The sequence below is a fragment of the Acanthopagrus latus genome, chromosome 13 (assembly GCF_904848185.1).
Source record: "Acanthopagrus latus isolate v.2019 chromosome 13, fAcaLat1.1, whole genome shotgun sequence".
Classification (NCBI taxonomy): Eukaryota; Metazoa; Chordata; class Actinopteri; order Spariformes; family Sparidae; genus Acanthopagrus; species Acanthopagrus latus.
The window spans coordinates 26,560,267-26,588,231 of NC_051051.1; the positions used below are offsets into that span (position 1 = coordinate 26,560,267).

The 27,965-nt window shown below is 44.4% G+C and overlaps 4 protein-coding genes and 2 long non-coding RNA genes across 7 annotated transcripts; all 6 read left to right on the top strand.

The window, feature by feature from the left end:
* Positions 1-1,251: 1,251 nt before the first annotated feature.
* LOC119031648 (odorant receptor 131-2-like) lies at positions 1,252-2,187 on the top strand. The gene has a single exon (XM_037120225.1). The coding sequence runs from the start codon at positions 1,252-1,254 to the stop codon at positions 2,185-2,187; it is 936 nt and encodes a 311-aa protein (XP_036976120.1).
* Positions 2,188-3,732: 1,545 nt separating this feature from the next.
* Positions 3,733-4,778, top strand: LOC119030921. 2 transcript variants are annotated; one of them, XR_005078458.1, is made up of 2 exons: positions 3,733-3,844; positions 4,634-4,778. It is a non-coding gene; the product is annotated as an uncharacterized LOC119030921 (long non-coding RNA). The 2 variants fall into 2 exon arrangements; XR_005078457.1 differs by lacking the exon at positions 3,733-3,844 and adding an exon at positions 4,255-4,538.
* Positions 4,779-9,310: 4,532 nt separating this feature from the next.
* On the top strand, positions 9,311-9,732 carry LOC119030922. Its single transcript, XR_005078459.1, has 2 exons — positions 9,311-9,492; positions 9,588-9,732. It is a non-coding gene; the product is annotated as an uncharacterized LOC119030922 (long non-coding RNA).
* Positions 9,733-13,519: 3,787 nt separating this feature from the next.
* Positions 13,520-14,473, top strand: LOC119031650 (odorant receptor 131-2-like). Its single transcript, XM_037120226.1, has one exon. The coding sequence runs from the start codon at positions 13,520-13,522 to the stop codon at positions 14,471-14,473; it is 954 nt and encodes a 317-aa protein (XP_036976121.1).
* A 5,726-nt stretch (positions 14,474-20,199) lies between these two features.
* On the top strand, positions 20,200-21,563 carry LOC119031651 (odorant receptor 131-2-like). Its single transcript, XM_037120227.1, has one exon. It carries the CDS (start codon positions 20,490-20,492, stop codon positions 21,561-21,563), a length of 1,074 nt encoding a protein of 357 aa, XP_036976122.1. The 5' UTR covers positions 20,200-20,489.
* Positions 21,564-26,964: 5,401 nt separating this feature from the next.
* LOC119030918 (odorant receptor 131-2-like) lies at positions 26,965-27,921 on the top strand. Its single transcript, XM_037118885.1, has one exon. It carries the CDS (start codon positions 26,965-26,967, stop codon positions 27,919-27,921), a length of 957 nt encoding a protein of 318 aa, XP_036974780.1.
* The last annotated feature ends 44 nt before the right edge of the window (positions 27,922-27,965 follow it).

The following is a 27,965-nucleotide window of genomic DNA, read 5'->3' on the forward strand; positions in this document are numbered from 1 at the left end:
TGCTGGTGACCTGGTGATGGCATCCTCCCATCTTGTCTTGCTGTGTGCCTGGGAGTGGGTTTTTCTTCAGTGAGAGTGTGTCTGCCACATGTGCCCTGCAACTTTATTTTGGTGGATCCCTCCCCTGCACTAGTCTTCGTCAATCCACTTCAGCCTCAGCCCTGATTAGGTTTGCCTTTCTTTTGTGTGAATGAGCTTTATTAGTGATTTTTAAGAATATATAAAAAATCAAGTGTATTTCAAACTTTGAACCATGTCCCTCACCCTCTTAGTAACTATGAACCTGTGTGCCTTGTGTCAGAGATTAATTCCTCTTAGCTCTTAGTATTACTAGTTCTATCCTCCTTTTCTTTTCATTCACCTCCTCCTCGCCACAATATGTCTGTCTCTCTGTCTGTGGTCTTATTGTTGTCAGAGTCAAGGGTCACAACTGTGCAAGATACTGTCACTAACTTCACTAGTGTATAGCTGAGAACAAAATGAAGGCCAAGTTTGAGTTCCACACCCACACTCCCCTGGCTCCAGGCTCACATTTGTTTTGATACAGAATCTTTACAAGTGTGTCATTGAGATCAAAATGAAGGATGAGTTTAAAGATGCATGTGATCAGACCAATAGTCTGTAATGATGTTATAACAATGACTGAGTAGTCATGGGTTGGAGCATAAACATGCTGACAGGCGTTGTGGCTGGTATGATCCTATCACATGATGATCTCAAGTCAATACAAACATTACCAAAGTACTAACAGTTTGAATGATGTACTGACACCTCTTGGACAGTTTCATGGGGCAATTTAAAACAAAAGAAACAAAACACTCAAAACTATAGGAGAACAAAATACAACTGATAGTACATCTACTCCAAGTCGGGAGGATGCTGCTGCATCCTGGATATGGTGATGTCATTTGGGTATCTAGGAAGTGTTGACAGAGAGATGACATCAATCTTAAAACATTTCTTAACCATGCTTACAGGTGATTGTGTCATGTGAAGTGAAGTTGGGACAGAGGTCATAAACAATATGTTGGCATGAAAACCCTGCAGTCCAGATCTGCTCACATAGACATAAGTCAAGCATCTATCCTGCTAGAAAATATGTGGATTATTTTAGGTTTTGCATTTTAACTCATCCGCTGTTTTAAATATGAAATATCTTCACTGTGTTAGGAAAATAAACTGGGCAATATTTTATTCACTTTGCTACATAAAGAATTTCATAATCTTATAGTGCTTCAATGCTTTTTTAACATGTCAAATGCAACTTTGATTCATACGAGGCAACAGTTGTTAGAAAGAGTGTTGATTTGCATTCTGACTACAGTTCCATGTTTTGTGTGTCTTTTCATTAATTGTGCCCTGCTATTCACCTTGAGGAGTAAACCTCTGTTTCGTGACACCTCCCGATACATTCTTCTTTATAACCTCCTTTTTGCAGATACTGCGCTGCTGGTTCAGAATCACTTAATGTACATATTGGCTGTTTGCAGAATAACACTGACGTATCCTGTGTGCGGTGTTCTCACAATGCTCGCCAACCTCACAACTGCCATTTGCTTTCTCACATTGGCTGTGATGTCTCTGGAAAGATATGTAGCTGTGTGTTACCCACTGAGACATACTACTATCATTACCATCAGAAATACAGAAGTTGCTATTATTGTGGTTTGGGCCTTCAGTGCATTAAGTATCCTCACTCGAGTTACTTTGCTATTAAATTTACAGTTTGAAAAACTGCAGAGCCTGCAAATGAAATACTTCTGTGGCAAAGAAAGCATATTGCTTGATCCAATGTTGGATCTTTATGACACATCTATTACCTACTGTCTGTTTGGATCAACCGGTGTGGCAGTCAGTTGCTCCTATATTGGTGTGATTATAGCAGCCAGGTCAGCCTCCACAGACAAAGCTTCAGCCCGAAAGGCTGCTAATACGCTGTTGCTGCATCTGGTGCAGCTAGGCCTCAGTTTCTTTTCAACTATACGCAACCCAATCCTCATAGCTATCTCACAGGTCCTAGAAGGAATAACATTGTTGTACATGCAGATTTTTTTTTATGTGTATTTTAACATCTTCCCAAGATGTCTGACTTCACTCATCTATGGAATCAGAGACCAAACCATCAGACCCCTCTTTGTGTACAATCTCTGCTGTCAGTGTAGAGGATCACTTTCTGTCACTTTATAGATAAATATTTATTTATAATAAATAGTGTTAATTTCTTTAAACTTCAAACTGAGATTGTGAAGTGTGTTGCTTTTTAAAAGTGTGATTTGCTGCAATCTATCAACAACCTATAGTATATAAATACTTACATTTTGTATTTTGTTTGTTTCACTTCATTTTGTACATTGGTTGAATTGTGTCTTTAATTCCCACATTAGCATTAACAGAGTGAGTGTCTGGCTTCACCCATCTATGGACTTAAAGACCAAACCATCAGACCTGTCCTCATGTACAATCTGTGCTGTCAGTGTAGAGGATCACATTCTTCTGTCACTTCATAGATGAGCATTGTTTGTAACCAGATGTGTTGATTTCATCAAACTTTAAACTGAGAATATGCAGTGTGGTGCTTTATTAAACATGTGAGATGCTGAAGACTGTTAACAACCTACAGTATATACATAAATACTTATCTTGTCTATTTGAGTTTGTAAAATGGTTGAATTGGGCTCCATCCAGTGGCTGTAGTTTGATTTGGAAGAATGTACCGCTCCCGGCTAAATACAACCAATCAAAGCCAAGCAGCGTGTTTGAGAAATGTCAATCACTCTCTCTCTCTGCATACGCTGCTGGCAGTCCCCCCCATCCCTCATGTGTGTACTTGGCAATGTCCTTTCCCCATGCAGACACAGTGCCTGCTCTTACCTAGTCAGATACTTTCATGCCCAAATTATAAACAATGGCAGAGAACAGACAACAACAACAGAGCCGAAAAATGCCCCATCATTGCCTATATCAAAGAGAAGAAATAAGAAGACTGACAAAGAAATGCAGTGTAAAAACAAACAATGGACCAAGAGAGAGAGAAAACAAGGATAAATATCAGAGCGTCATTTCAGAGGTGGAGGAGCTGAAGGATTTGAAAGGACTCACAAGCAGAGTTAGCTGCTTTTCTGCTGGACAAGTAAGGACCCCTGCTTGATATGTGTTTCATTCAATGTTTTAACTACAAGGTTATGGTGGCGGCGTTAAGAGTAATACTTGCAATGGCGCATATGGCCATATGGTGTTGAAGTCGAGCTATGTAGCTTGTTGCTGAATCTAGCTTGTTAGCTTGTATGCTAACTTTGTGTTTATGACTACTGGTTAGCAAGAGTGTCTTTCAAGTGACCGGGTAGTTAAAATAACATTAGTTTGTGGTCATGACGCTCTGAAGTGGTTGAATTGGTTTAGAGAAATAATGTTATTCGTGCTTCAGAAAGGCAGCATGGTGGTGATGATTACCTGAATGATTAGCTGGTAAATTCGTCAACAGCGATGTGAGGAATATTGTTTGTTACTCAGGATATATGCAGTGATTGGCATAAGGCACTCGTCAGTGTAATTCAGTTGTTTTGGTCAGAAAAAGAACAATCAGGGCTGATGTTGTTGTTGTTTTGAATGCACCATCTTGGTTACCTGGCATCCTCTTGTTACCGTCGTTACAAGCCTGCTCATGCACAGCAGGCTCCTCCTCTGTGGGAGAGGCTTTGAGGGCAGGGCTGCAGCACAGCAGAGAGGAACAAGGAGGGACCTGGGAGCTGTATCATCCAAATATTCTGGCTATGTTTTTCTCAAAACTCCAGACTGCAGCTTTAATTCCCACATTAACATTAACATTGCAGACAATAGTACAGAGGTAAAGCATCAGAGTCACAGGACACAATGAATATAACTGTGACCCATGAACTATCCTATGTATTTATTAGTGATGGTATCATACTGGCCTGCAATATATTCATTTTTTTGTACTATTTTTCCCATATGTTTGTAACAGGGCAAAATATTAGAAATCCATTTAGGATCCATGTGCCGGCCGTCTCTGGGCAACACAGAGTTCAACTTTCTCACTGAGTTTTCTTAAAGCTCTCTCCTGTTTTGTCCAAGTCTCTGTGTATCTGTTTCTGTTTCTATCTCAGGGCTCCCGAGCTCCGGTCTCTATATCCATATGGAGTGTGGTAGTAGTATAGAGCTAACAAGCTCCAGGGCGCCGAGCACAGAGCATTAGCCCCAGTTAGCATAACAATAGAAAAGCTGTTTTTTCCGCGTTGTTATTGTCATGATGGCAGTCATGACTCTGTTTTTTCCCAGTGTTTCCCCTTGTTTTCCCCATCCTTGTGTTTCTTGTGTTTACCTGTGGGTCTCTCCTTGTGGTCCCTGTGTTTGTGTGTTGTGGGCATGGCATACCTTCCTGGTCTCTGCTGGATAATCACCAGATCAAGCACACCTGTTGTTCATCAGCTCACCTGCCATCCATCAGTTCATCACCTCACCAGCATATAAACCCTGGCTTTTCACCCACACTTCGTCAGATCGTTTGTTCAGCTACCTTGGTAGTAACGTTCAGGCCTCCCAGTATTCGTACTCCTCGTGTCTTTGCAATCTGTTCTTAGCCTAGCCTGTGCTAACTTCTGATTCTTGTGCTCAGGTCCACCACCATCTCCACCACTGGCTTGCCTGCTCTCCACCAACCATCTCCGACGACCTGTCCTCCGTGCCCACACCATTCCCTCAGCTACCTCACCGGACCACTCCTGCCAAATTATAATAAATTCCCTTGTTTGTCAAACTCCGTCTGAGTCTGCATCTTGGGTCACTTCCCTCGCAAACATGACAGAACGATCTGACCAGAACTTTGGCCCAGCGGACTCAGATGAGCTTCATCAAGCTCCCTCAGATCTCCGGCAAGCCCTAGCCTCCCAAGGAGCCCTCGTCGGCCATCATGACCGTGTTCTTCGGGAAGTAGTGGAAACTTTAAGAGGTTTGACTGCCAGTATGTCTGTAATTGAGAATCAGCTTTGTTCTGCCCAAACCCAATCTGTGCCAGCCAGCTCCAACCTCTCCATTCCTAGTCCGCCACCCGTGATGCCTACGTACCTGCCTAGAGAGCCCCATGTCCCAGCACCAGAGCGCTACGATGGTGACCTGGGGACTTGTCAGTCTTTTTTGCTTCAGTGCTCCCTAGTATTTGATCTACAGCCACAGACATACGCTACTGATAAGTCCAAGATAGCCTTCATTGTCGGGTTGTTAACTGGGAGGGCTAGAGCTTGGGGTGCTGCAGTTTTGAATGGTTCTCCATTGATTAACTCTTCCTATGCCAATTTTGTAACGGAAATGAAAAAAATATTTGATCACCCGGTTAAAGGTAAAGATGCCAGTCAGCGTCTATTGTCTCTTCGCCAAGGTGCCCGCAGTGTAGCCGAATATTCTGTTGATTTTAGAACATTGGCAGCAGAGTCAGGCTGGAATGATGAGTCCCTCCAGGGGGTTTTTCGTAAGGGGTTAAGTGAGGCAGTAAAAGACGAGTTAGCTGCCAGAGATGAGTCAGATAGTCTGGATGACTTGGTTGCCTTAGCCATTAGGCTAGATAATCGCCTGCGAGAGCGTCGGAGGAAGAAAGCTGGCCTTCCTGTCTCCTGGACCTCATCTCGTCCTGAACTCTCCCCTTTGCCAAGGATGGGTTCCGAACCCCCGCCCAAGACCGGTATGGTCACCAGTCTCCCTTCCTCCAGCGCTGAAGAGGAACCCATGCAGTTGGGCCGGAACCGTCTCTCCCCAGCGGAACGGCTGCAGAGAGTTAAAGCTGGTGTGTGCATCTATTGTGGACAAGCTGGGCATTTCCTGGTTTCCTGCCCCCTACGGTTAAAAGGGAAGACTCATCAGTAGCAGTCGGGGTTCTGGTGAGTCGATCCTCTGTCTCTTTGTCTCCCCGGACCCGTATTCAATTGGAAGCCACTATCATGATTAACACACAAACTCTCTCTCTCCTTGCCTTAGTGGATTCAGGGGCAGATGAGAACTTGCTCGATTCCAATCTGGTAGCCCAAGCTGGCATTCTGGTTGAACCGCTCTCCACCCCTGTGGATGCTAATGCTCTCAATGGTGAACTTCTTGCTCAGGTCACTCATCGCACTGAGTTCCTTCAGCTCCTGCTTTCTGGTAACCACCGTGAAACCATCCAGTTCCATGTGATGCCTTCTTCTCGTGCCCCCATTGTTCTTGGTTTGCCCTGGCTACAAAAGCACAATCCACACATTGACTGGTCAGCTGGAAAAGTGGTGAGTTGGAGCTCATTTTGCCATGCCTCATGTCTGCAGTCTGCGCTCTCACCTGTTGATGCTGTTTCACCCTCCTCTGCTTCTGAGCCTCCTGATTTGACTTCCATTCCTTCAGTCTACCATGACATTGGAGAGGTTTTCAGTAAGAAACGAGCTCTTTCTCTGCCTCCACATCGTCCCTATGACCGTGCAATTGATCTCCTCCCAGGTGCTCCCCTGCCCTCTAGTCGACTGTATAACCTCTCCCGTCCTGAGAGAGAGACTATGGAGAAATACATCCACGACTCTTTGGCTGCAGGTATAATCCGTCCCTCCTCCTCCCCTCTGGGTGCTGGTTTCTTCTTTGTGTCCAAGAAAGATAACTCTCTGCGACCGTGTATTGACTTCCGTGGACTTAACAGCATCACCATTAAGAACAAATATCCATTGCCTTTGATCAGTTCTGCTTTTGAGCCTTCACAGGGAGCCACCATCTTCTCCAAACTGGACCTACGGAACGCTTACCATCTCGTCAGGATCAGAGAAGGAGACGAATGGAAGACAGCTTTCAACACCCCCTTAGGCCACTTTGAATACTTGGTAATGCCTTTTGGTCTCACTAATGCTCCAGCTGTCTTCCAGGCCCTAGTTAATGATGTCCTCCGTGATTTCCTCAACCGCTCTGTGTTTGTCTATCTGGATGATATTCTCATCTTCTCCAGGAGTACAGAGGAACATGTCCAGCATGTCAGACAAGTCCTTCAGAGACTTTTGGACAACAAACTGTTTGTGAAGGCTGAGAAGTGTGAGTTTCATGTGACATCAGTGGCTTTCCTGGGATACATTCTGGAGAGTGGGCAAGTGAAGACAGACCCAGCCAAGACACAGGCCGTTGTGGAGTGGCCCAGACCAACTTCCCGTAAGCAGCTTCAACAATTCCTTGGTTTTGCTAATTTCTATCGCAGATTCATCAGAGATTACAGTCGTATTGCTGCACCCCTTACCAGGCTCACTTCCCCTTCACTCCCCTTTTCCTGGACTCCAGAAGCTGAAGCTGCTTTTGGTGATCTGAAGAAGCGTTTCACCTCTGCACCAGTCCTCATTCACCCTGATCCTTCTCGCCAGTTCGTGGTGGAGGTTGATGCTTCTGATACAGGGGTTGGAGCTGTTCTCTCTCAGCGTGCTGCTTCTGATCAGAAGCTACATCCCTGTGCTTTCTTCTCCTGTCGGCTGTCACCTGCTGAGCGAAACTATGATATTGGTAACCGTGAACTTCTTGCTGTGAAATTGGCCTTGGAAGAATGGAGACACTGGTTGGAGGGAGCAGAGCAGCCATTTATTGTCTGGACCGATCATAAGAATCTGTCCTATATTCAAACGGCAAGACGCCTCAACTCCCGTCAAGCCCGGTGGACTTTGTTCTTTGGTCGATTCAACTTCACTTTAACCTATCGTCCTGGATCCAGTAACATCAAACCTGATGCGCTCTCCCGCCAATTTGGCTCCGAGGAAGCTCCCTTAGCCCCATCCACCATTCTTCCTCCATCCTGTGTGGTAGCAGCTGTAACCTGGGAGATTGAGGATGTCGTAAAAAGGGCCCAGCAACTCCAACCAGACCCTGGCACAGGTCCAGCTAACCGCCTCTTTGTCCCGGACGTGGTGCGGTCTCAAGTCCTCCAGTGGGCCCATGAGTCCCGGTTTGCCTGTCATCCTGGGATGAGCCGCACCCAGTCTCTCCTGAAACGGCATTTTTGGTGGCCCACTATGGTTACAGACTCTCAGGCATTTGTTTCTGCTTGTTCTGTGTGTGCTAGGGGGAAGGCATCGAACAAACCACCTGCTGGCCTGCTGCGCCCCTTACCTGTTCCAGGTCGACCTTGGTCCCACATTGCAGTGGATTTTGTTACTGGACTACCCTCCTCACAAGGTAACACAGTCGTTCTTACCATTGTGGATCGTTTCTCTAAGGCTGTGCATTTTGTGGCGCTTCCTAAACTCCCCTCTGCCCTTGAGACAGCTGAACTCCTGGTGCTTCACGTGTTTCGGCTTCATGGAATTCCCTTGGATATTGTGTCTGACCGTGGTCCTCAGTTCACCTCTCAGGTTTGGAAGGCATTCTGTCAGGCCCTTGGAGCTTCAGTAAGTTTGTCGTCTGGTTTTCATCCTCAGACCAATGGGCAAACAGAGCGGGCCAACCAAGACTTGGAGGCAGCTCTTCGTTGTATGTCTGCCAGGAACCCCTCCAACTGGAGTGTCCATCTTCCCTGGATAGAATATGCCCACAACTCCCTGACAAGCACTGCCACAGGTATGACCCCTTTTGAATGCTCTCTCGGTTACTTACCACCTCTGTTTCCTGCCCAGGAAGCTGAGGTTGCTGTCCCTTCAGTTCAGGCCCATCTTCGCCGCTGTCGTAGGATCTGGAGGGATTCCCGCTCTGCTCTGCACCGTTCTGGTGACCGCAATCGCCGCTACGCCGACCGTCTTCGGACACCAGCCCCCAAGTACCAACCAGGTCAGAAAGTTTGGCTGTGTTCGAAGGACATTCCTCTGAAGACTGTTTCTAGGAAGCTCTCCCCTCGGTACATTGGTCCCTATGAGATTGTCAGTATCATCAATCCATCCGTTGTGAAGCTCAAGCTGCCACGGTCTATGAGAATCCATCCCACTTTCCATGTGTCCCTGTTGAAACCTGTCTCTGCCAGTCCATTATGCCCTCCAGCCATTCCCCCTCCACCCGCCCGGATCGTGGATGACCATCCTGCCTTTACAGTCCGGCGGCTGCTGGACGTGCGTCACAGGGGCCGCGGCTATCAGTACTTGGTTGACTGGGAGGGATATGGTCCTGAGGAAAGGAGCTGGATCTCTCGTCAGCTTATTCTTGATCCCTCTCTCATCCGGGACTTCTATCAGGAGCATCCTGACAAGCCTGGTAGACCACCAGGAGGTGGCCATTAAGGGGGGGGTACTGTCATGATGGCAGTCATGACTCTGTTTTTTCCCAGTGTTTCCCCTTGTTTTCCCCATCCTTGTGTTTCTTGTGTTTACCTGTGGGTCTCTCCTTGTGGTCCCTGTGTTTGTGTGTTGTGGGCGTGGCATACCTTCCTGGTCTCTGCTGGATAATCACCAGATCAAGCACACCTGTTGTTCATCAGCTCACCTGCCATCCATCAGTTCATCACCTCACCAGCATATAAACCCTGGCTTTTCACCCACACTTCGTCAGATCGTTTGTTCAGCTACCTTGGTAGTAACGTTCAGGCCTCCCAGTATTCGTACTCCTCGTGTCTTTGCAATCTGTTCTTAGCCTAGCCTGTGCTAACTTCTGATTCTTGTGCTCAGGTCCACCACCATCTCCACCACTGGCTTGCCTGCTCTCCACCAACCATCTCCGACGACCTGTCCTCCGTGCCCACACCATTCCCTCAGCTACCTCACCGGACCACTCCTGCCAAATTATAATAAATTCCCTTGTTTGTCAAACTCCGTCTGAGTCTGCATCTTGGGTCACTTCCCTCGCAAACATGACAGTTATGTTGATACGACCCGGGGCTGCAGCGCTGACAGCAGCGCTCCGGGTCTGCTCCCCGAGCTCTGTACCACCATACCACCATACACGCAAACAGAGAACGGACAATAAAGGATAGTGCTTGGAGAGAAGTCAGAAAGGAAGTTGGACTACCTGCTAAGTTATGAAAATATGTGTCTGTTACTTGATTACACTGGTCTGTTGTACTTTACTATGAACCACAGTAACACAATCACAGCTGACTTTCCCCACATACTGGCTTGTTGAGTTTACTTGCTTCCACTCAAAGGAGTCATTGTAGGAATAGTGATATTCACACGACCTGAGTTTATAGGGGAGACAGTGAGTGTAAAAATTACATTCATGTGTCCTTCATTTCCATAACTCTGCCTCATATAGAGTCATACAGAATGTGGTAGTAACATATATTGCATCCTTTAATATAGCCTACATTGGCTTTAGGTGATGAACAAGATTTGTAAACCATATTCACAGTATAAACAACAACTTCTTGATGGAGTTTCACCTGAAAGATTCTTTTGTAGACGTGCACCATTGGGATGTTTCAGAATAGCAAAAATCATATATATGTGTCTTGTCATCTCATGTCATGTCATTGTCCATAGCCGCTTATCCCTTTCCAAGGGGTCGCGGGGTGTTGCTGCTGTCGCCAATCCCAGCCTTGTCTCAGGGCAAGGGCAGGGTACTCCCTGGACAATTCGCCAGCTCATCACAGGGCCCTCACTGATGAGCAATGTGGGGTTCATTATTTCGCTCAAGGACACTTCGACATGCAGCTCAGCCCTGCCCAGAGCCGGGATTTGAACCAATGACCTTCCAATCACTAGTCGACCTGCTCTCCCTATCATACAAGCCTGTGGTTCAGCAGCAGCCAGTGACACAGTGAGAACTGTATGGAAATGGTCTCCTAAGGCCATGGAATCACTGCAATGCACTGCAATGTGTCCCGGAAGCCACTGACTGGGATGCACTGTACGAGCGACCAAAAGGCCCTACTCAACAAGAAAAAGAGGGCCTTTAGGTCAGGCAACCGAGCAGAGCTCAAGCGTGTTAAAAAAAAAACAGCATCAGGGAGAGTAAGGACTATTATAGAAGGAAACTGGAATACAAACTGGAGAACAATAACACCAGGGACGTATGGAGTGGGATGAGAGAGATAACCAGCTTCCAGAGGAGAGGTGGAGGAACAGCTGAGGGAAATTAACAATAAGCAAACAAGTTCAACCTGTTTTTCCAACAGGTTTGATTCCAGCTCCCCCACCACCAGCTGCCCCCCTGCTGGTCCTCCGAGCAACCACTTCTGGATACAAGACCACTAGTGTGCCCATCACAGGACCCCCTACAGTTTGCATATCAGCCCCATGTTGATGACGCAATAATCTACATACTACAGGAAGCCTACTCCTCGCTGGATAGACCGAACACCGCTGTCTGCGTCAAGTTCTTCGACTTCTCCAGTGCCTTTAACACCATCCAGCCCAGGCTGCTGAAGTCCAAACTTGAGAACATGCATGTGGACTCTCCCCTTGTCACATGGGTCGATGACTATCTGACGGGCAGACCGCAGTTTGTGAGATTACAAAACTGTGTATCTGACCGTCTGATCAGCAACATTGGCGCCCCCCAGGGAACTGTGCTGTCTCCTTCCCCTTCACCACATAAACTGCAGACTTTAAGTACCGCAGTGTCATCTGCAGAAATTCTGTGATGATGGGGGTGGGAGCGAGGATGACTACAGAGCCCCCAACCGGTCCAGTTTGCATTGATGAGACACTGACATTGTGGATACACACAAATACCTGGGTGTGGTGCTGGACAATAAACTGGAGTGGACTACAAACACAGAGGCAGTCTACAAATAAGGCCTGAGCCGGCTTTACTTCCTGAGGAGGCTCAGGTCCTTTAGTGTCTGCAACAGGATGCTCCAGATGTTCTATCTGTCTGTTGTTGCAAGCACCATCTTCTTCACTGTGGTGTCCTGGGGTGGAGGCATCATAGAATAAACTCATTAAGAAGGCAGGGTCTTTTGTTGGCTCTGAGGTTGTCACCCTGGAGGAAGTGGTAGAGGACAGGATGCTGGCAAAACTGCTGGCAATCATGGACCATCCCTCTCACCCGTCCACAAACAGACAAATTAGCAACAGACTAATTCAACCCCGCTGCCAAAAGGAACGTCACAGGAAATCATTCCAACCTGGTGCCACCAGACTATACAGCACGCACATAACAAAACAGGCAGACTCCTCTAGAGAGAAGTCCATGAGAGGGTTGTTATCTGCAAATGTCATAAGCTTGACAGACTGATGCGTGCAGGTGTAGCTTTTGGCGTACATGTAGAGGAGCAGAGAGTGAGGGATGCAGCCTTCAGGAGGAACCTGTGCTGACAGGTTCGGAGAAACACACAAGACACATTTTCCCAGCTTCAAATGCTGCATCCTGTCAGAAAGAGAAAGTTGGTGATGGGTCAGGCACAGGTTCCTGAGGAGTCTAAGTGCTGATGAATGAAGTGGAATATGTGGCTCTGTTGGCAACCTGCTGGGGGTTAAGGATTATGCCAGTGATCAGGTGGGACAACAAAAGGTGGTTAATAGCTTTTTTTCAAAGAGGTCAGTGTGATTAGTCTGTGGTCATTAAGTCCCGTGATCCTTGTTTTTTATTGATGAGGATGATGGTGGACACCTTAAAGCAGGAGGCATAATAATAATAATGACAACAACTCAAGGTTCTGCATATATGTGGGAGCCTGTCCTGGGCTTTGCAGGGCACCCCAGACAGAACTCCATCAAAACAATCCAGACAGCACGTAACTCCAGATCTGCTCAAGGACACTAGCCCACCAAGTTTACAGGACAGAGACTTACTAAATTCAGGCATTATTAGAGAGTCCCTCTGTAATAAACACATTAATAAATTGTTTTGTAAATATGAACTATGTGAGACCTCCAGGACAGACAGAATGTCATCAAAGATTGTGGTTTCCTTAAACATCACAACATTTTCATGGCAATGTTTAATCAGCGAAACAAAACACTCACAAAACTATATGAGAACCACTGGTAAAGTGCTGCTCCATCATAGATGCTGTGATATTGATCAGGGCACTGAGGAGGAGGAGGTGGCTGTAGATAAATTACATCACTCATGAATAATTTGTCAATGCTGACAAGTGATTGTCCCATGTGAGGCAATGTGAGGACAGAGCACATAAACAACATGAAGGCAGGCAAGCCCTGCAGTTCAGATCTGCCTACACAACATGGATCATTTCAGATTTTGTATTTGAACTCAGTGACATTCTCTGCTCTGGAGATATTTTCCCATTTGCAGACATACAGTGTGGGTAAGATTTCTTTTGCTTTTGCTGCCAATTACATCAAGAGTTTGTCATTTTCAATCTTCTTCACTGCTTCATTAAGATGCCAAATGCAACTCCAGTTCAAACCAACATCACTGTTACACAGGTGTTTTGCTTTTGAGAAAGCAATGCTTTCACCCGTCTACAGAGCCAGGCTATGTCTCTCTTCAATAATTGGATCATGTTATCACCACATTAAGGAGTAACCTGGTGTATTCTGAGATTTCCTGTGAAATGAAGAGGCATCCCTGCAAAGTTGATGGATCTTCACCATCATAAGAACACAAACCTAATACAGTGCATTGTGTTTTTTGTGCTCCAATTAAATTGACAGGTTAATATTTTTGGTTCATTAAATGTTTGCCTAAAATGTATGCAAACCAGTCTCAGACTAACTCCACTGGTGGACTGCAGTATCAGGGGTTACTGGAAAGGGTGATGTTTTCCATTCTGACTACAGTGCCATGTTGTGTTTTTCTCTATATCAATGGGACCATGTTGTTCACCTTGAGGAGTAAATCTGTGTTTCGTGACACCTCCCGTTACATTCTTCTTTATAACCTCCTTTTAGCAGACACTGTACTGTTGGTACATGGCCAGGTAATGTACATATTGGCTGCTTCTAAAGTAACACTGACATATCCTGTGTGTGGTGTTTTCACCATGCTCGCAAACCTCACAACTGAGATTTCTCCTCTCACATTGGTGGTGATGTCTCTGGAAAGATATGTAGCTGTGTGTTACCCACTGAGACATGCAAGCATCATCACCATCAGAAACACAGGGGCTGCTATTATTCTGGTTTGGACTTTCAGTGCATTAAGTGTTCTCCCTCAAGTTTTTTTGCTGCTAAATTTCCAATTTGAAGAACTGCAGAGCCTGCAGATGAAACGTTTTTGTGGCAAAGAAAGCATGTTGCTTGACCCACTGTCTGAACTTTATGACAAATACTTCACTTATTGTCTGTTTCTAACAACCGGTGTGGCAGTCAGTTGCTCCTATATTGGTGTGATTATAGCAGCCAGGTCAGCCTCCACAGACAAAGCTTCAGCCCGAAAGGTGAGAAATACACTGCTGCTGCATCTGGTTCAGGTGGGCCTCAGTCTCTCCTCAACTATACACAACCCAATGCTCATAGCTATCTCAAAGGTCCTAGACAGAATAATATTGGTGTACATCCAGATTGTTTTTTATGTGTGTTTTATCATCTTCCCGAGATGTCTGACTTCACTCATCTATGGAATCAGAGACCAAACCATCAGACCCGTCCTCATGTACAATCTCTGCTGTCAGTGTAGAGGATCACTTTCTGTCACTTTATAGATAAATATTTATTTATAATAAATAGTGTTAATTTCTTTAAACTTCAAACTGAGTTTGTGAAGTGTGTTGCTTTTTAAAAGTGTGATTTGCTGCAATCTATCAACAACCTATAGTATATAAATACTTACATTTCATGTTTTGTTTGTTTCACTTCATTTTGTACATTGGTTGAATTGTGTCTTTAAATCCCACGTTAGCATTAACACTGCAGACAATAGTACAGAGGTGAAGCATCAGAGTCACAGGGCACAATGAATGTAACTGTGACCCATGAACTGTCATTCAAGGTATATTATATGAGCTTTACAAAAAACACAAATCTATATGGGGAAATTAAAAAAGGGATTTTTTTATGCAAGAATATTTGATAAAGTACAGGAACAACAGAAGCACGTTTTGTGTGTGTGTGTGTGTGTGCGTGTGTGTGTGTGTGTGCGCGCGCGTGTGTGTGTGTGTGTGTGTGTGTGTGTGTGTGTGTGTGTGTGTTTTATCAGTTACAACTTCAAAATGCATATACAGAGTTACCAAAATAACACCAGGGATATTCTTTGGCCACCATATTAGGTACAGTTTAAAAACCTAAAGCAATCCAAATTCTATGTTTACAAAGCTTATGATGGCCAGTTGTTGTTAAAGCTTTCTGAGAAATGTTAATTATATCATAATATTATCATCTTCCCAAGATGTCTGACTTCACTCATCTATGGAATCAGAGACCAGACCATCAGACCCAAACTCATGTACAATCTGTACTGTCAGTCTAGATGCTCACTTTGTGTAACAGATGAATATTATTTGTAACAAAATGTTACTTCATTATAACTTTCAATGTGCAGATTTGCTCCTTTTTAAAGTGTGCTTGCAAGCTATTAATAACCTCAAGTGTATAAATACTTACATTGTATATTTGTGTTTGTCATATTTTGTTTTGCAACTTGTGTCAACCAACTCTTTTTAATTTCCACATTAGCCTTAATGTTACAGAAAATAATATGGAGGAAAAGATTCAGTCACACAGAGTCAAATATATGAGCTTTAAAAAAAAAATGTGAGAACATTTGATAAACTTTTTTTTAGCCGTTAAAATGGTATGGCCTAGTCATAAGTTCAATGTACGATGACAGAATAAACTAAATTAACTGCATCAGGGATACTTTTAAGTGACGCCAAGAAATAATCCACTCCTAGGTCACACTGGTACACCTTTACAATCCAATAAAATCTAGTAAACTTCCACATATTCTGACTTTACAAAGCATATAATGGCCTGCTGTTGTTAAAACCTTCCAATCAATATTAATTCAACTATATGGTTATAACTGAAGTTTGCAATGATGACACACAAATATTCACTCAACAGTTACAGCAAACAAGAAAAAGTCATGGTACACCAATTGGGAACATGTAGTTGTTCCAGTACAGCGTGCCGGCCAGTACCAGTCCACGTTAGGCACTGTTACCTGGCGATACATTCAGATGGCCAATGTAGTACTAACACTATGGCCAATCTTGAGGTCTGATCAGTATTTTCCATGTGTTTACCTCAAATCTGATTCACTCTGGTCTCACCTGATCATCAGGCCCACCATTTATGTTAATATAGGTGGTAAAAGGGTGTAATTACAATATCACTACTACAACTACTGGGGCTGAGGATACATTTATTCATTTTTTTTAATGGTAAAACCCCTCAAAAAAATTCAGAAAACCTAGAAGAATGGCAAGATTAAACCATTTAATCTCTATTCAAGATAGCTGGGCACTCAACCAGAAGTAAGGCAGCTCATTTGGCAAAAGTGTTTTGTCCGCAAGCTCTAAAGGCGTATCACCTCCACACTGCAGAAGATCTGGGTATTTTTTAAAACCGGGATCTCAAGTTTTTGGCTGCATATGCAACAGTTTGCATAAGAATTATTGGGGCGTCATCTTCAAAGCTGTATCCAGACATTAACTATTAATCCATGGTGGAGAGACAATTAGATCCCCAGACTTGTGCAGTGGGATGTCTTCTCTCTATTTGCAGTATCTTCTGGAAAAGCATCTAATACCACTATTAGTGTAGCTGTTTCTTTATGTCATAAGGGGTTTGGCAAATGGACATATTTTCACCCATCTCCTTGTAAAAGTGGGCACATGCCTCCTCCCTTCAATAGGCATTGACATTTGTACTAGAGGGTTTGTGAATGATTCCTGTTAGCCTATGCATTGTCCCTCTCTGAAGCCATTATTCAAGACAGCTTTGCTGCTTGCACCGACTTCAGCTCAGAGAGTCAGTAGCTCCATTCACACTGCCGTTTTCATACAAGGATTCTGTGCCAATTCTCCGCCTCCTCCTCTGTGTGAAAGTTTCAGATGCAGCAAGGGGTGAAATTTCACTCTGGCACTGATCCTCCTCCCGAGGTAGTAAAAAGGCTGGATTCTTGGGGAAACAAACCAGTGTGAACAGATAAGCCAGACGCATGGAGCAGGGGTGTGTCGATCGTACAGTCTGATAACTGCACAGGTCCCTCACTCAACTTAATACAAAGAAATTTTCCACAAACCAACGTTACATGACCAAACAAAAGTAACGTAATAACTGTAACTGTCTTTGGCATCTGAGGCAAAAAAATACTATAGCTGTACGTGTCAGGTCGGGGTAAAAGGGAAAACTATGGAAAGGGGAGGGTGGACCCAAACGCAGTAAATACGGGAGGCAAAGATAAGGAGAACAAAAGGCGAGCTTTAATATAGCAAAAGCCGAATGCAAGCAAAACCAAGGCAGCCAAAACGGAACAAAAAGCAAAGTAACAACTGAAACAACCAGGCAAAGTAGCAACTTAACGGCAAGACAAAGTACAACGAAAAAAATCAAAGTTCAACTCAAACATGGAAAAAAATGCAACATAAATCCAAAACATACCAAAAGGACATGGAGCATGGACAGGAGCATGGACAAGAGCATGTACAAGAGCATGGACAGGAGCATGGACAGGAGCATGAACAGGAGCGTGGACAAGAGTGGACAGAAAACAGCAAACAATGACCAGACAAAGAGTGAGGGGAAACACAGAGTCAAAGCCGGGAGGGTGGAGGGGGTCAGGGGGAGGGCCAAGGTCCAAACAAACATGAGGGTGGAGGCGAGGACTGGAGCCCACTGGAGACCAGGGACAAAGGCAAAGGCGCAGGCTGGAACCTCCAACCGAGGTGCAGGCAGTGGACTTGGCGTGAGACTCGGCCGGGCCTCCGACCGAGGTGCAGGCAGTGGACTTGGCGTGAGACTCGGCCGGGCCTCCGACCGAGGTGCAGGCACTGGGCTTGGCGTGGGACTCGGCCGGGCCTCCGACCGAGGAACAGGCGCTGGACCTGGCGTGGGACTCGGCCGGGCCTCCGACCGAGGTGCAGGCACTGGACTTGGCGTGGGACTCGGCCGGACTCCGACTGAGGAGCAGGAACAGGCGCTGGACCTGGCGTGGGCCTCGGCCGGTCCTCCGACCGAGGTGCAGGTTCAGGCCTCGGCCGGTCCTCCGTCCGAGGTGCAGGAACTAGACGTGGCGTGAGCCTCGGCCGAACCTCGGACTGAGGAAAAGAAACAGGTCTTGGCCAGACCGCTGTCCGAGGTGCAGGAACAGGCATCATCTGGACCGCCGACTGAAGACCACTGGCAGGTGTCGACCGGACCGCCGACTGGGGGCCACTGGCAGGTGTCGACCGGAACGCCGACTGGGGGGGCCACTGGCAGGTGTCGACCGGAACGCCGACTGGGGGCCACTGGCAGGTGTCGACGGGGTTGAGACTGAGGCCTGGGCTGGGAGCTCGGCTGTGGCCTGGGCTGGAAGCTCGGCTGTGGCCTGGGCTGGAAGCTCGGCTGTGGCTGAGGCTGAGGTCTGGGCTGAGAGCTCGGCTGTGGCTGAGGCTGAGAGCTCGGCTGTGGCTGAGGCCTGGGCTGGAAGCTCGGCTGTGGCTGAGGCCTGGCCTGGAAGCTCAGCTGTGGCTGTGGCTGTGGCTGCGGCTGCGGCCTGGGCTGGGAGCTTGGCTGTGGCTGAGGCCTGGGCTGGGAGCTCGACTGTGGCTGCGGCTGCGGCCTGGGCTGGGAGCTCGGCTGTGGCTGTGGCTGTGGCTGTGGCCTGGGCTGGGAGCTCGGCTGTGGCTGCGGCCTGGGCTGGGAGCTCGGCTGTGGCCTGTGACCTGAGGCACAGGTGAGGAGAGAGGAGGAAGGAAGCCAGGTGTGATAATGAGGGGGAGGAGCACAGAGGAACAGACCAGGAGGGAACAAGACAACAGACAGAGGGAGCCAGAGGGGAGAACATAGGAGAAACCTAAAGGACACATGAGGGCATGGAAAATCAAACACATGACACACAAGACATGGAAAAAACACAACACAAGACATGATACAAGGATGTAAATCATAAACAAGAAACCAAAAACCAGACACAAGGACAAACAGAAACAGGAGTCCTGACAGTACGTGGATAAGCATCTGTCCTCCTGTCTGTCCTCCCACCCATCCTACCAACTCTTTGTCACATTTCTGCCAAAAAATAGCGTCTGTCACCGTCAAAAACAAACCTTTAACTCACCAAGTGTTTGTGATGAAAATAAATCACCGCAACTGTCAGCCCTCCGGACTGAGACTTAAGTGAACTTTTCCCTGGAAGACAACCTCTCTCCCCGCGAGTGAGGGAGTCAGACAGCTTCCAGTTTGAAAAACTTGGTCACTTTCCAGGATGTTTGGTGGGTCAGAATCTCAACCACAACACATTATAACAGCATCAATATGATTCTAAACTGTCCACGAGTTTAGATGACAGATTGTCATCATCATAATGTGTACCGTCATGCCTCTTTAGGAGCCACAGCGCTGGCTTTCTGTGTGAATTACACAGCGGTTCGTCTTCAAGGAGGAGATGCTTCACTCAGTGTGAATCAACATCCGTGGAGAATTGGCGAACTAATAATGAGGTGTTGCTGTGTAAAAAGGGCAACCATGTTCTGCGCCTGGTTCACTTGCATGCTTCTTTGTGGTGAGTACACTGGAGCTTCTCAGATCAAACCCCTCCTTTGTCAGCTCTTTGCATTCCAGAGTAATGCCATTTTTCCACAAGTTACGCCAGGCTGCCAAACCGAATCAAACCAAGACCCAGGCCGACAGATGAAATGGATAAAACAGCATAATACAACTTTTAGTTCCTCAAATAGCCATTTGAGGCTCAAAAATCTACCACTGAAAATGAGCATAGTGGCGCTGAGTTAGCAGTAGAGGTGTAGAAATTTCTTGATTATAAGATGCATGGCAATGCTGACGATTGAAGATTCTACATCAGCTCAGAGACAGAGCATATTCAGCAGTCTGTCACTTATTCGTATTGTTGATTGTCTAGCTGGACAATAAAATTACATTGCAATGTTGCTCCCATGCTTTGAACTGAAGGCAGACATTATGCAAACGTTACTTCCAGAGAAGGTATGTCAGAGATCTTGGGGCACAATTCAGATTTTATCAACTTACCGGTAAGCATGCACTAGATGAGAGCCACACTGAGTGTGGCTTCTGCCAAACAACAATTACTAATCATGCTGAAATGATGAAAAGTAGCCATGTGCAGTAATATAGAACACCGAGGATGCCATAAACTGAGATGCATCGCGGTTGAGAATTGTTTTGCTTTCAAATCATTGACAGTTGAATCATAATCTAATCAAATTGTGAGGCCAGTGAAGATTCACACCTCTAATATCCAGTATATACTTATGATGGGACATGATACTACTGCATCATGGACAGGGATAACCACATCCACATCCATGTTGCAGTAGCACCTGGTTAATGAGGGTGATATGCTAGAGAGTTGAGGTCACAATGAATAATTTGTTGTTACTGCTGATGTGATTCTACCACATGATGTAAATTGAGGACAGTGCTTATAAACAACATGTGAGAGTGAGGTACCCTGCAGACCAGCTCTGCTCACAAAGACACAAGCCAGGCATCTACTCTGGTTTTGCATAGAACTCAGTAGCATTCTGTGCTGTAATGGAATATGGACTGGACAATTTCTCTTCTTGCTTTTGCTATTCAATTACATCGATAATTCAATATTTTATATTATTTAATGCGTCTATTAAATACTTCTCTAAGATGTCAACTCAAGATGCAACTCAATCTCAGATCAACATCACTGTTGGACGGGGGTTACTGGAAAGAGCGATGTTGTCCACTGTGTCAACAGTGCCATGTTTTCTGTTTCTCTTTATTAATGGAACAATGCTGTTCACCTTAAGGAGTAAATCTGTGTTTTGTGAGACCTCCCGTTACGTTCTTCTGTATAATCTACTATTTGCAGACACTGTACTGATGGCACTGAGCCAGTTAATGTACGTACTGGCTGCTTTTAGAATAAGACTGACATATCCTATCTGTGGTGTCTTTGTTATGCTCATTAATCTCACAAATGTAATCTCGCCACTCACACTGGTTCTGATGTCTCTGGAGAGATATGTAGCTGTGTGTTACCCATTAAGGCATGCTACCATCATCACCATCAGAAACACAAGGATGGCTATTTGTGTTGTTTGGACCTTCAGTTTACTTAATGTTCTCATTCAAGTTCTTTTGCTGTTAAATTTTGCATTTGAAGACCTGCAGAGCCCACAGATGACAGATTATTGCTCTGGAATAGCTATGATTCTTGGCCCAATCTCTGATCTTTATGACAAAGCCTACACTTGTTTTGTGTTCATCTTAGCAAGTGTGGCAATCACTTCTTCCTACATTGGTGTGATGGTAGCAGCAAGGTCAGCTTCCACAGACAAAGCTTCAGCACAAAAGGTTTGTAAGACACTGCTGCTGCATCTAGTGCAGCTGGGCCTCAGTCTCTCCTCAACTATACATAACCCAATGCTCACAGCTATTTCAAAGGTCCTACACAGGGTGCTACTGGTGCGCATTCAAATTGTTGTTTATCTATGTATAATCATCTTTCCAAGATGTCTAAGTGCTCTCATCTATGGAATCAGGGATCAGACCATCAGACCTCTCTTCATATGCCATTTATGCTGTCAGCTGAAACTTTCAGTTATATCAACCAAGGCTGGGGTCTCACCTTAGGAATATATATCAACAGTTTTGTCTTGAACAATGTGCACATGCTCCATAGTGGTTCTGAATATATATAATATCTGCCTTTGTCAGAGATGGATGACAAAATGTATTCTTCATTCTATACAAAGTGTTTTCTAAGCTTAGCTGAAACTAATAGCCAATCTTTGATTTTCTTTACAGTAAACTTTATAAGGTTTATAATATTCTTAACTGCTGATCACAACAATTGAGTAACTAGCACTCACAATTATGATCATAAGGATATCCATTACAACTGGAATACACTTTATAGCCTTCCTGATTGATTTTGGCAGACACTGCATATGCACATCATATCTGTACATAACTACTGCAAGGAGCCAGATTTTGACTGTTTCAGACACGTTTGATATGATTATTACGATTGATATGTTTATTGTATATGTCTGTAATGTATATTCATTTTAGTTCAAATTGAATAAATATGTGTTGGGCTAATATGCTGAAAATGTCTCAAAAATTTAAAATAATAATAAAAAGTAGTCCTCTTTATCTACTGTTTTATTCATATGTGTGTTAACAGGTCACAGGGCCAGAGTTTAGTTAAGGATATTATGGGACATGATGCACTTGTCGATGATCCTGAATCTATATACGAGAAATGTTTAATACTACTACTACTACTACTACTACTACTACTACTACTAATAATAATAATAATAATTATTATTATTATTATTATTATTATTATTATTATTATTATTATTATTATTATTACTATTATTTGTATTATTGTTATTATTATTATTATTATTATTAAAGCTGCACGCAGTGATGAATGGGCCCTCGCAGTCCACATGCGTCGAGGCATGCTGCTGTCGGGGCGTGTTGCGTACCTGGCCCCATCGGCCGATTATTGTGTACACATCTCTTAACTGTCCGTGTTTCATCATCTGTCTACAACACTGTCAATTTTTATAAGTTATAATATATGGTATAAGAATACCATTGGAAAGTCTGTTTATTTCCCTTGTAAATGATGCCACATTTGTAAGGAACATGCATTTGTGGGATGAGCAGCAGAGCTGAGTATGTGGGTTGCGCCCATGAAATATCTGCAAAATTCTCTCACACTATGCAGAAGGCTTATTCTGCTGTTGCTATTGACTCTTGTTTTGAGATTCTGGTATCTCCAGGTGCTGACAGTCAGATGCCTGATTTGCAGTCAAGGTTTTCAGGACGATATGGCCGACAGCTCACTGCCCAGGTGATCCAGAACAGACTGCACACAGCCAAACTCGGGTCTCACAAGGCTGCTGGGAGGTCCACCATGACTGCCCTTTACCGTCAGGCCTGTTGGCAACACACAGACTGGAACTTTAACATGTTAGGAATGTTATCTTCAGCGATAAGTCCGGATCGTAGGGTCAAAGTGTGGAGAACACACAGAGAAAGGTATGCTGATTGCTGCACCAATAGAGTAACATTTTTTCATTGAAGGCAATCACAGCACAGATAGATTTGAGATGAGATTTTTCAACTAGTGGCAATCCCATATCTCCACAGTCTGGGACCTAACTATATCCTCCAAGATGACAATGCACACAGAGTTTCTCAGAAACCTATCCCCCCAAAATGTAGGTAAGTATTGGGGAAAAATATGATTCTCTCTGTACATTCTGTACATACAGTCTGTATACAATAGGAGGTCACAGGTATCTTGTACAGACGTTTAAGTCTGGATAAGGATAGTGATGATTGCGCCACAAGCAATGTTCTCATGGTCACTGCAACCTAGATACTCAAAGCTACTGTAGCTATGTCTACATCTGTTCTGAAATCAGCAAGCACTGTCATCTTGGAGGATAGGGTTTGAGCTGTTGCTAAGTGGAATGGACTACAGTAGAATCTGGGACTTTTAAGTCATCCACTAAGCTTGGCTTCTGGTGTTATAATAAAAGCTGATTTACGGTTGTATATAGGCTCTATGCAGAGCAGACGCCATAACGTGTGGCCTAGGCCGTAGTGAGCATTTATATATGTGTGCTATGATATCTGCCCTACTGGTGGTAGTGGGTAGATGTCCCACCTTTCCCCTTTAAATACACCAACCTCCAGGGTTGGGAAGTAACGGATTACACGTAATGGAGTCACATATTTAAAACACAAAATAAGACCAATTGTATTCTGTTAGAGTTACAGTTTAAATTGGTGTATTCTGAATACAGTTACTTGTAGGGATTACTTTACGGCACTACACGCAGGTTGCACTGTGTGGATGCAGGTGGAATAATGTGTGCAGGTATGCTGCAAGTCAGCATCGAGGTACTCCACATCTAATTTGAAGAAGCATCTTGAGGTAAATTGGCTAATTAACGTTAACGGAGAAATGACCCTGGCAACTATTAATCCAGCTCCGCCAGGTGAGAGTGCTCACATGCGGAAAAGAAAGGAGGGTTAATGTCCAGCAACACGCATGTTGCTTGTCCTACGCTCACAAACAAGGCCGATTTTAAATTGTGTATTTTTACAAGGACTTTCTGCAAAAATGTTAGAGACTCAGTGGCTGTAGTTTGGATATGCAGAGCAGAGGAAGCTGCTCTATTTTAATACACTAATTTTATGTGCTTGGCAATTTTTTAAAAATCATTTCAATATTGCTGGGTGATCAATAACATTTTTCTGTGGTGTGACAAGCACGTTTATTAATGCCTTAGAGATTTTAAAGGAGCCACTGTACTCTTAGAGTATAACAAGTGGCAAAATGAATGATGAGTGATGAAGGAAGCACATTTTTCAGAATTAAAAACAATCTACTAGTGGTGGACCTCTTCTGTTGTACATGCCAGCAGCCTACCATTTAGTCCATAAATGTATTGGTACCACTAGGTTGGTTCTTACCATAATATGGTATGGTTGATGACCAGATTATGTTCATCAACACTGGGCCAATTATGTAACATTATTGTATTTCTTAGCCATTAAAATGTACCTAATCAACTGATTTTGATTCTTTTTTTTTTTTTTACTGTGTTTGCATTTATTTATTTTCAGAGAAATCACCCCATAGCCATGACTCTGATGCAGCGCATCGACAAAGCATCCCTGGGGAAAGGGTTAATAACCAGAAAGCTCCTGGACTGCCCACCATAGGAGTTATTTAGGGATCACTTGTCACTGGATTGAGCCAGAGACACTGGAGAGGAAATCAGCAGAGCTGGCATGTGAAAGAATAAGTGGTCGCCACAAATACAATGTCACTGCAACAAAAAATATGCTACGAGAGATATGTATACACCTACAGGCATGTAAACTAGATATGAAGTTGCTCTTACATATTGCCTGTACACATAAGAGTGTTTCTTCTTTCTGAGATATAGACTGGCCTTTAAAGTCACATTTTAACCATACATAATGTGTTTGCTGTGAGTTCCCAAAGTGCATGATTTCACCCTGTATTGTTCTCAATGCCATTCACAATTTTTATTTTATGCACATTTAAAGCATGTTTTTGCTTTGTTAAACACCTGCTTGTAAAAGCAGTCATGTTGCACCTTAATTCCCCTAATTTCTGAGCTGTGGAAATTGACAAAGGTAAAGGAAATTGAATGGATGCCATTTTTCTTTATATAGCATCAGTTGCAGGACAAAATTGACCACATCTGTGGAAGAAGACAGTAAATAGATTGTTCTCTAAAGCGTGTGTTAACTAAATTCAGTCTTCCAGATAAACACGCTCAGCTAGACTCTGAAGTAAGCTAAAAGTAATCCAAAAGTATTTAGAATGCATTACTTTCTTTGAGTAATCCGAGGGAATACATTACAGATTAGATTTCAGGACATGTGATCAGTAATCTGCAGGGGAATGCATTTTAAAAGTAACCCTCTTAACACTGCCAACCTCTTTGGCTTACAACTGTGTCACTGGGCTCAAGAGAGCCGAAAGACAGAGTATATGCAGGAAAGTCAACTGCGCCATAGAATCACAGCTTGAATGACTTGGTTTGGGCAAGCCGGCATCTGCTACTGGGCTGCATGCTGAGGAGCAGCCTGCCCTTTGGATATCAAGCCTGTGTGCTCTCTCTCACCCAGAGACATTCCAGGATGGAAGAGAGGCTCTGGCAGGAGGGACTGCAACAGCCTAAGAGTTAAGTTCAAGGAAACTACATGTAGCAATCCCTGTTATTAGCACTGCTGCTATGCACCGGAGGAGAAGCTGAAAAATGGGATGCCTTCAAGTGGACCAAATGGAATTGCTTACGTAAATTATCTCTGGAACACTACATACAAAATATAATTATGTGGGTTTTTAAAAAGGGGTAGGCCTCACCATTTTTGGTGGAGGTTGTGATGACACAATCATATCAGAGCCAGCATCTTTTTATCGAAAGATCACCGTTTCGATATCCCTGGTCTGCGTGTCGAAATGTCCTTTGGCAAGATTCTGAACCCCTAACTGCTCTTGATGTGCAAGTCAGCACCTTGAATGGCAGTGACCACCATCACTGTATGAATGTATGTATGAATTACTGTCGCTTTGGACAAAGGTGTCTGCTAAATGCCCTAAATGTAAATGTAAAGACCCACAATTCATTGAACTATCAAGGAAAATAGGATTGCAAACATCTCTGAATAAAACCCTATGCATGTTCGCTTCCATGCAGAGAAAGCAATGTGTTTTCTGGCCAGAAAGACTGACAAAGATGACTAGAATGGCAAGACCTACACAGTAAAGTTGAAAAAGTATCAGTGACCTGGCTTCAGGTCGTTGGTACGAGAGACTGAAGGATATCACAGTGTTTCCCATTAATAGGTTATACTTTGGTGATTCTTGTCACCAACTGAAGGAAGCCACCCCCCCAGACTATAGTAGCCAGAGACAACCCATCTGCACTCATGATCTGTTAAGAGGATGCGTGTCAACTCTTTGAGATACAGAAGATCACCTTGCTGTCTGACAGTCTGTGCTGACCAGCTTGCTCCCTTACTCACACTGATCATCAAAAGACCACTGGAGTTAGGTCAAAAATACTTCATGTTAGGAAGGTCCTGCTGCATCATAGATAAGATCATTTTGATTGGGGTAATGAAGAGGTGGCAGTAGAGAGATTACATCATCCATTACCGAATGTTTTAACCACATGTACATGGCATGCTGACATTGTCACGTGAAGTAGGTGTGAGGACAGAGGCGTAAACAAGATGTGAGGGCAGGTAAACCCGGCAGACCAGCTCTGCTTACATGGAAACAAGCAGGGACTCTAGCTGCCTAGGTGTCTGCATGGGGGATGACTTAAGGTTTTGCATCTGAACTCTAAAGATGACATGTCCTCAGTGTTCGCGGACTACAAACTGGACAAAAATTGCTTTGTATCTCATTAATATCAACAGTTAAATATTCATATTTGGTCTTCAATGCTTCTGTAAGATGTTGCACTTTAATCAGTCTGAGAATATCAACATCACTGCTGAACAGTCGTATCAGGGATTACTGGAAAGAGTGTTGTTATCCACACTGATAGGAATGCCATGCTGCCTATTCCTCTTTATTAATGGCACCATGTTGTTTACCTTGAGGAGTAAATCTGTGTTTTGTGAGACCTCTCGTTACGTTCTTCTGTATAATCTACTATTTGCAGACACTGTACTGCTGGCACTGAGCCAGTTAATGTACATACTTGCAGCTTGTAGAATAAGACTGACATATCCTGTCTGTGGTGTCTTTGCCATGCTCACCAATCTCACAAATGAAATCTCTCCACTCACACTGGTGGTAATGTCTCTGGAGAGATATGTATCTGTGTGTTACCCACTGAGGCATGCTACCATCATCACCATCAGAAACACAGGGGTGGCTATTTGTGTTGTTTGGATCTTCAGTTTACTTAATATTCTCATACGAGTTCTTTTACTGTTAAATGTTACATTTGAAGATGTGCAGAGCCTGCAGATGACAGATTATTGTTCTGATGTAGCTATGATTCTTGGCCCATTGTCTAATCTTTATGACAAAACCTACACTTGTTTCGTATTCATTTTAGCAAGTGTGGTGATCGCTTCCGCCTATGCTGGCGTGATGGTAGCAGCCAGGTCAGCTTCCACAGACAAAGCTTCAGCACAAAAGGCTCGTAACACACTGCTGCTGCATCTGGTGCAGCTGGGCCTCAGTCTCTTATCAACTATGCATACCTCTATAGTTATATCACTCTCAACAATCCTGCAACGATTAGTCATTGTACGCATCAAGAGTGTTTTCTATGTGTTTATTAGCATCCTCCCCAGATGTCTGAGTTCTCTCATCTATGGGCTCAGAGATCAGACCATCAGGCCCGCCCTCATCCATTTATGCAGTCAACTGAAACTCAGTTGTCCCAGTAAAGGCTGACGTCTCTCTAAAAATAGTGAATGATTCAAGGATTATTTATATTA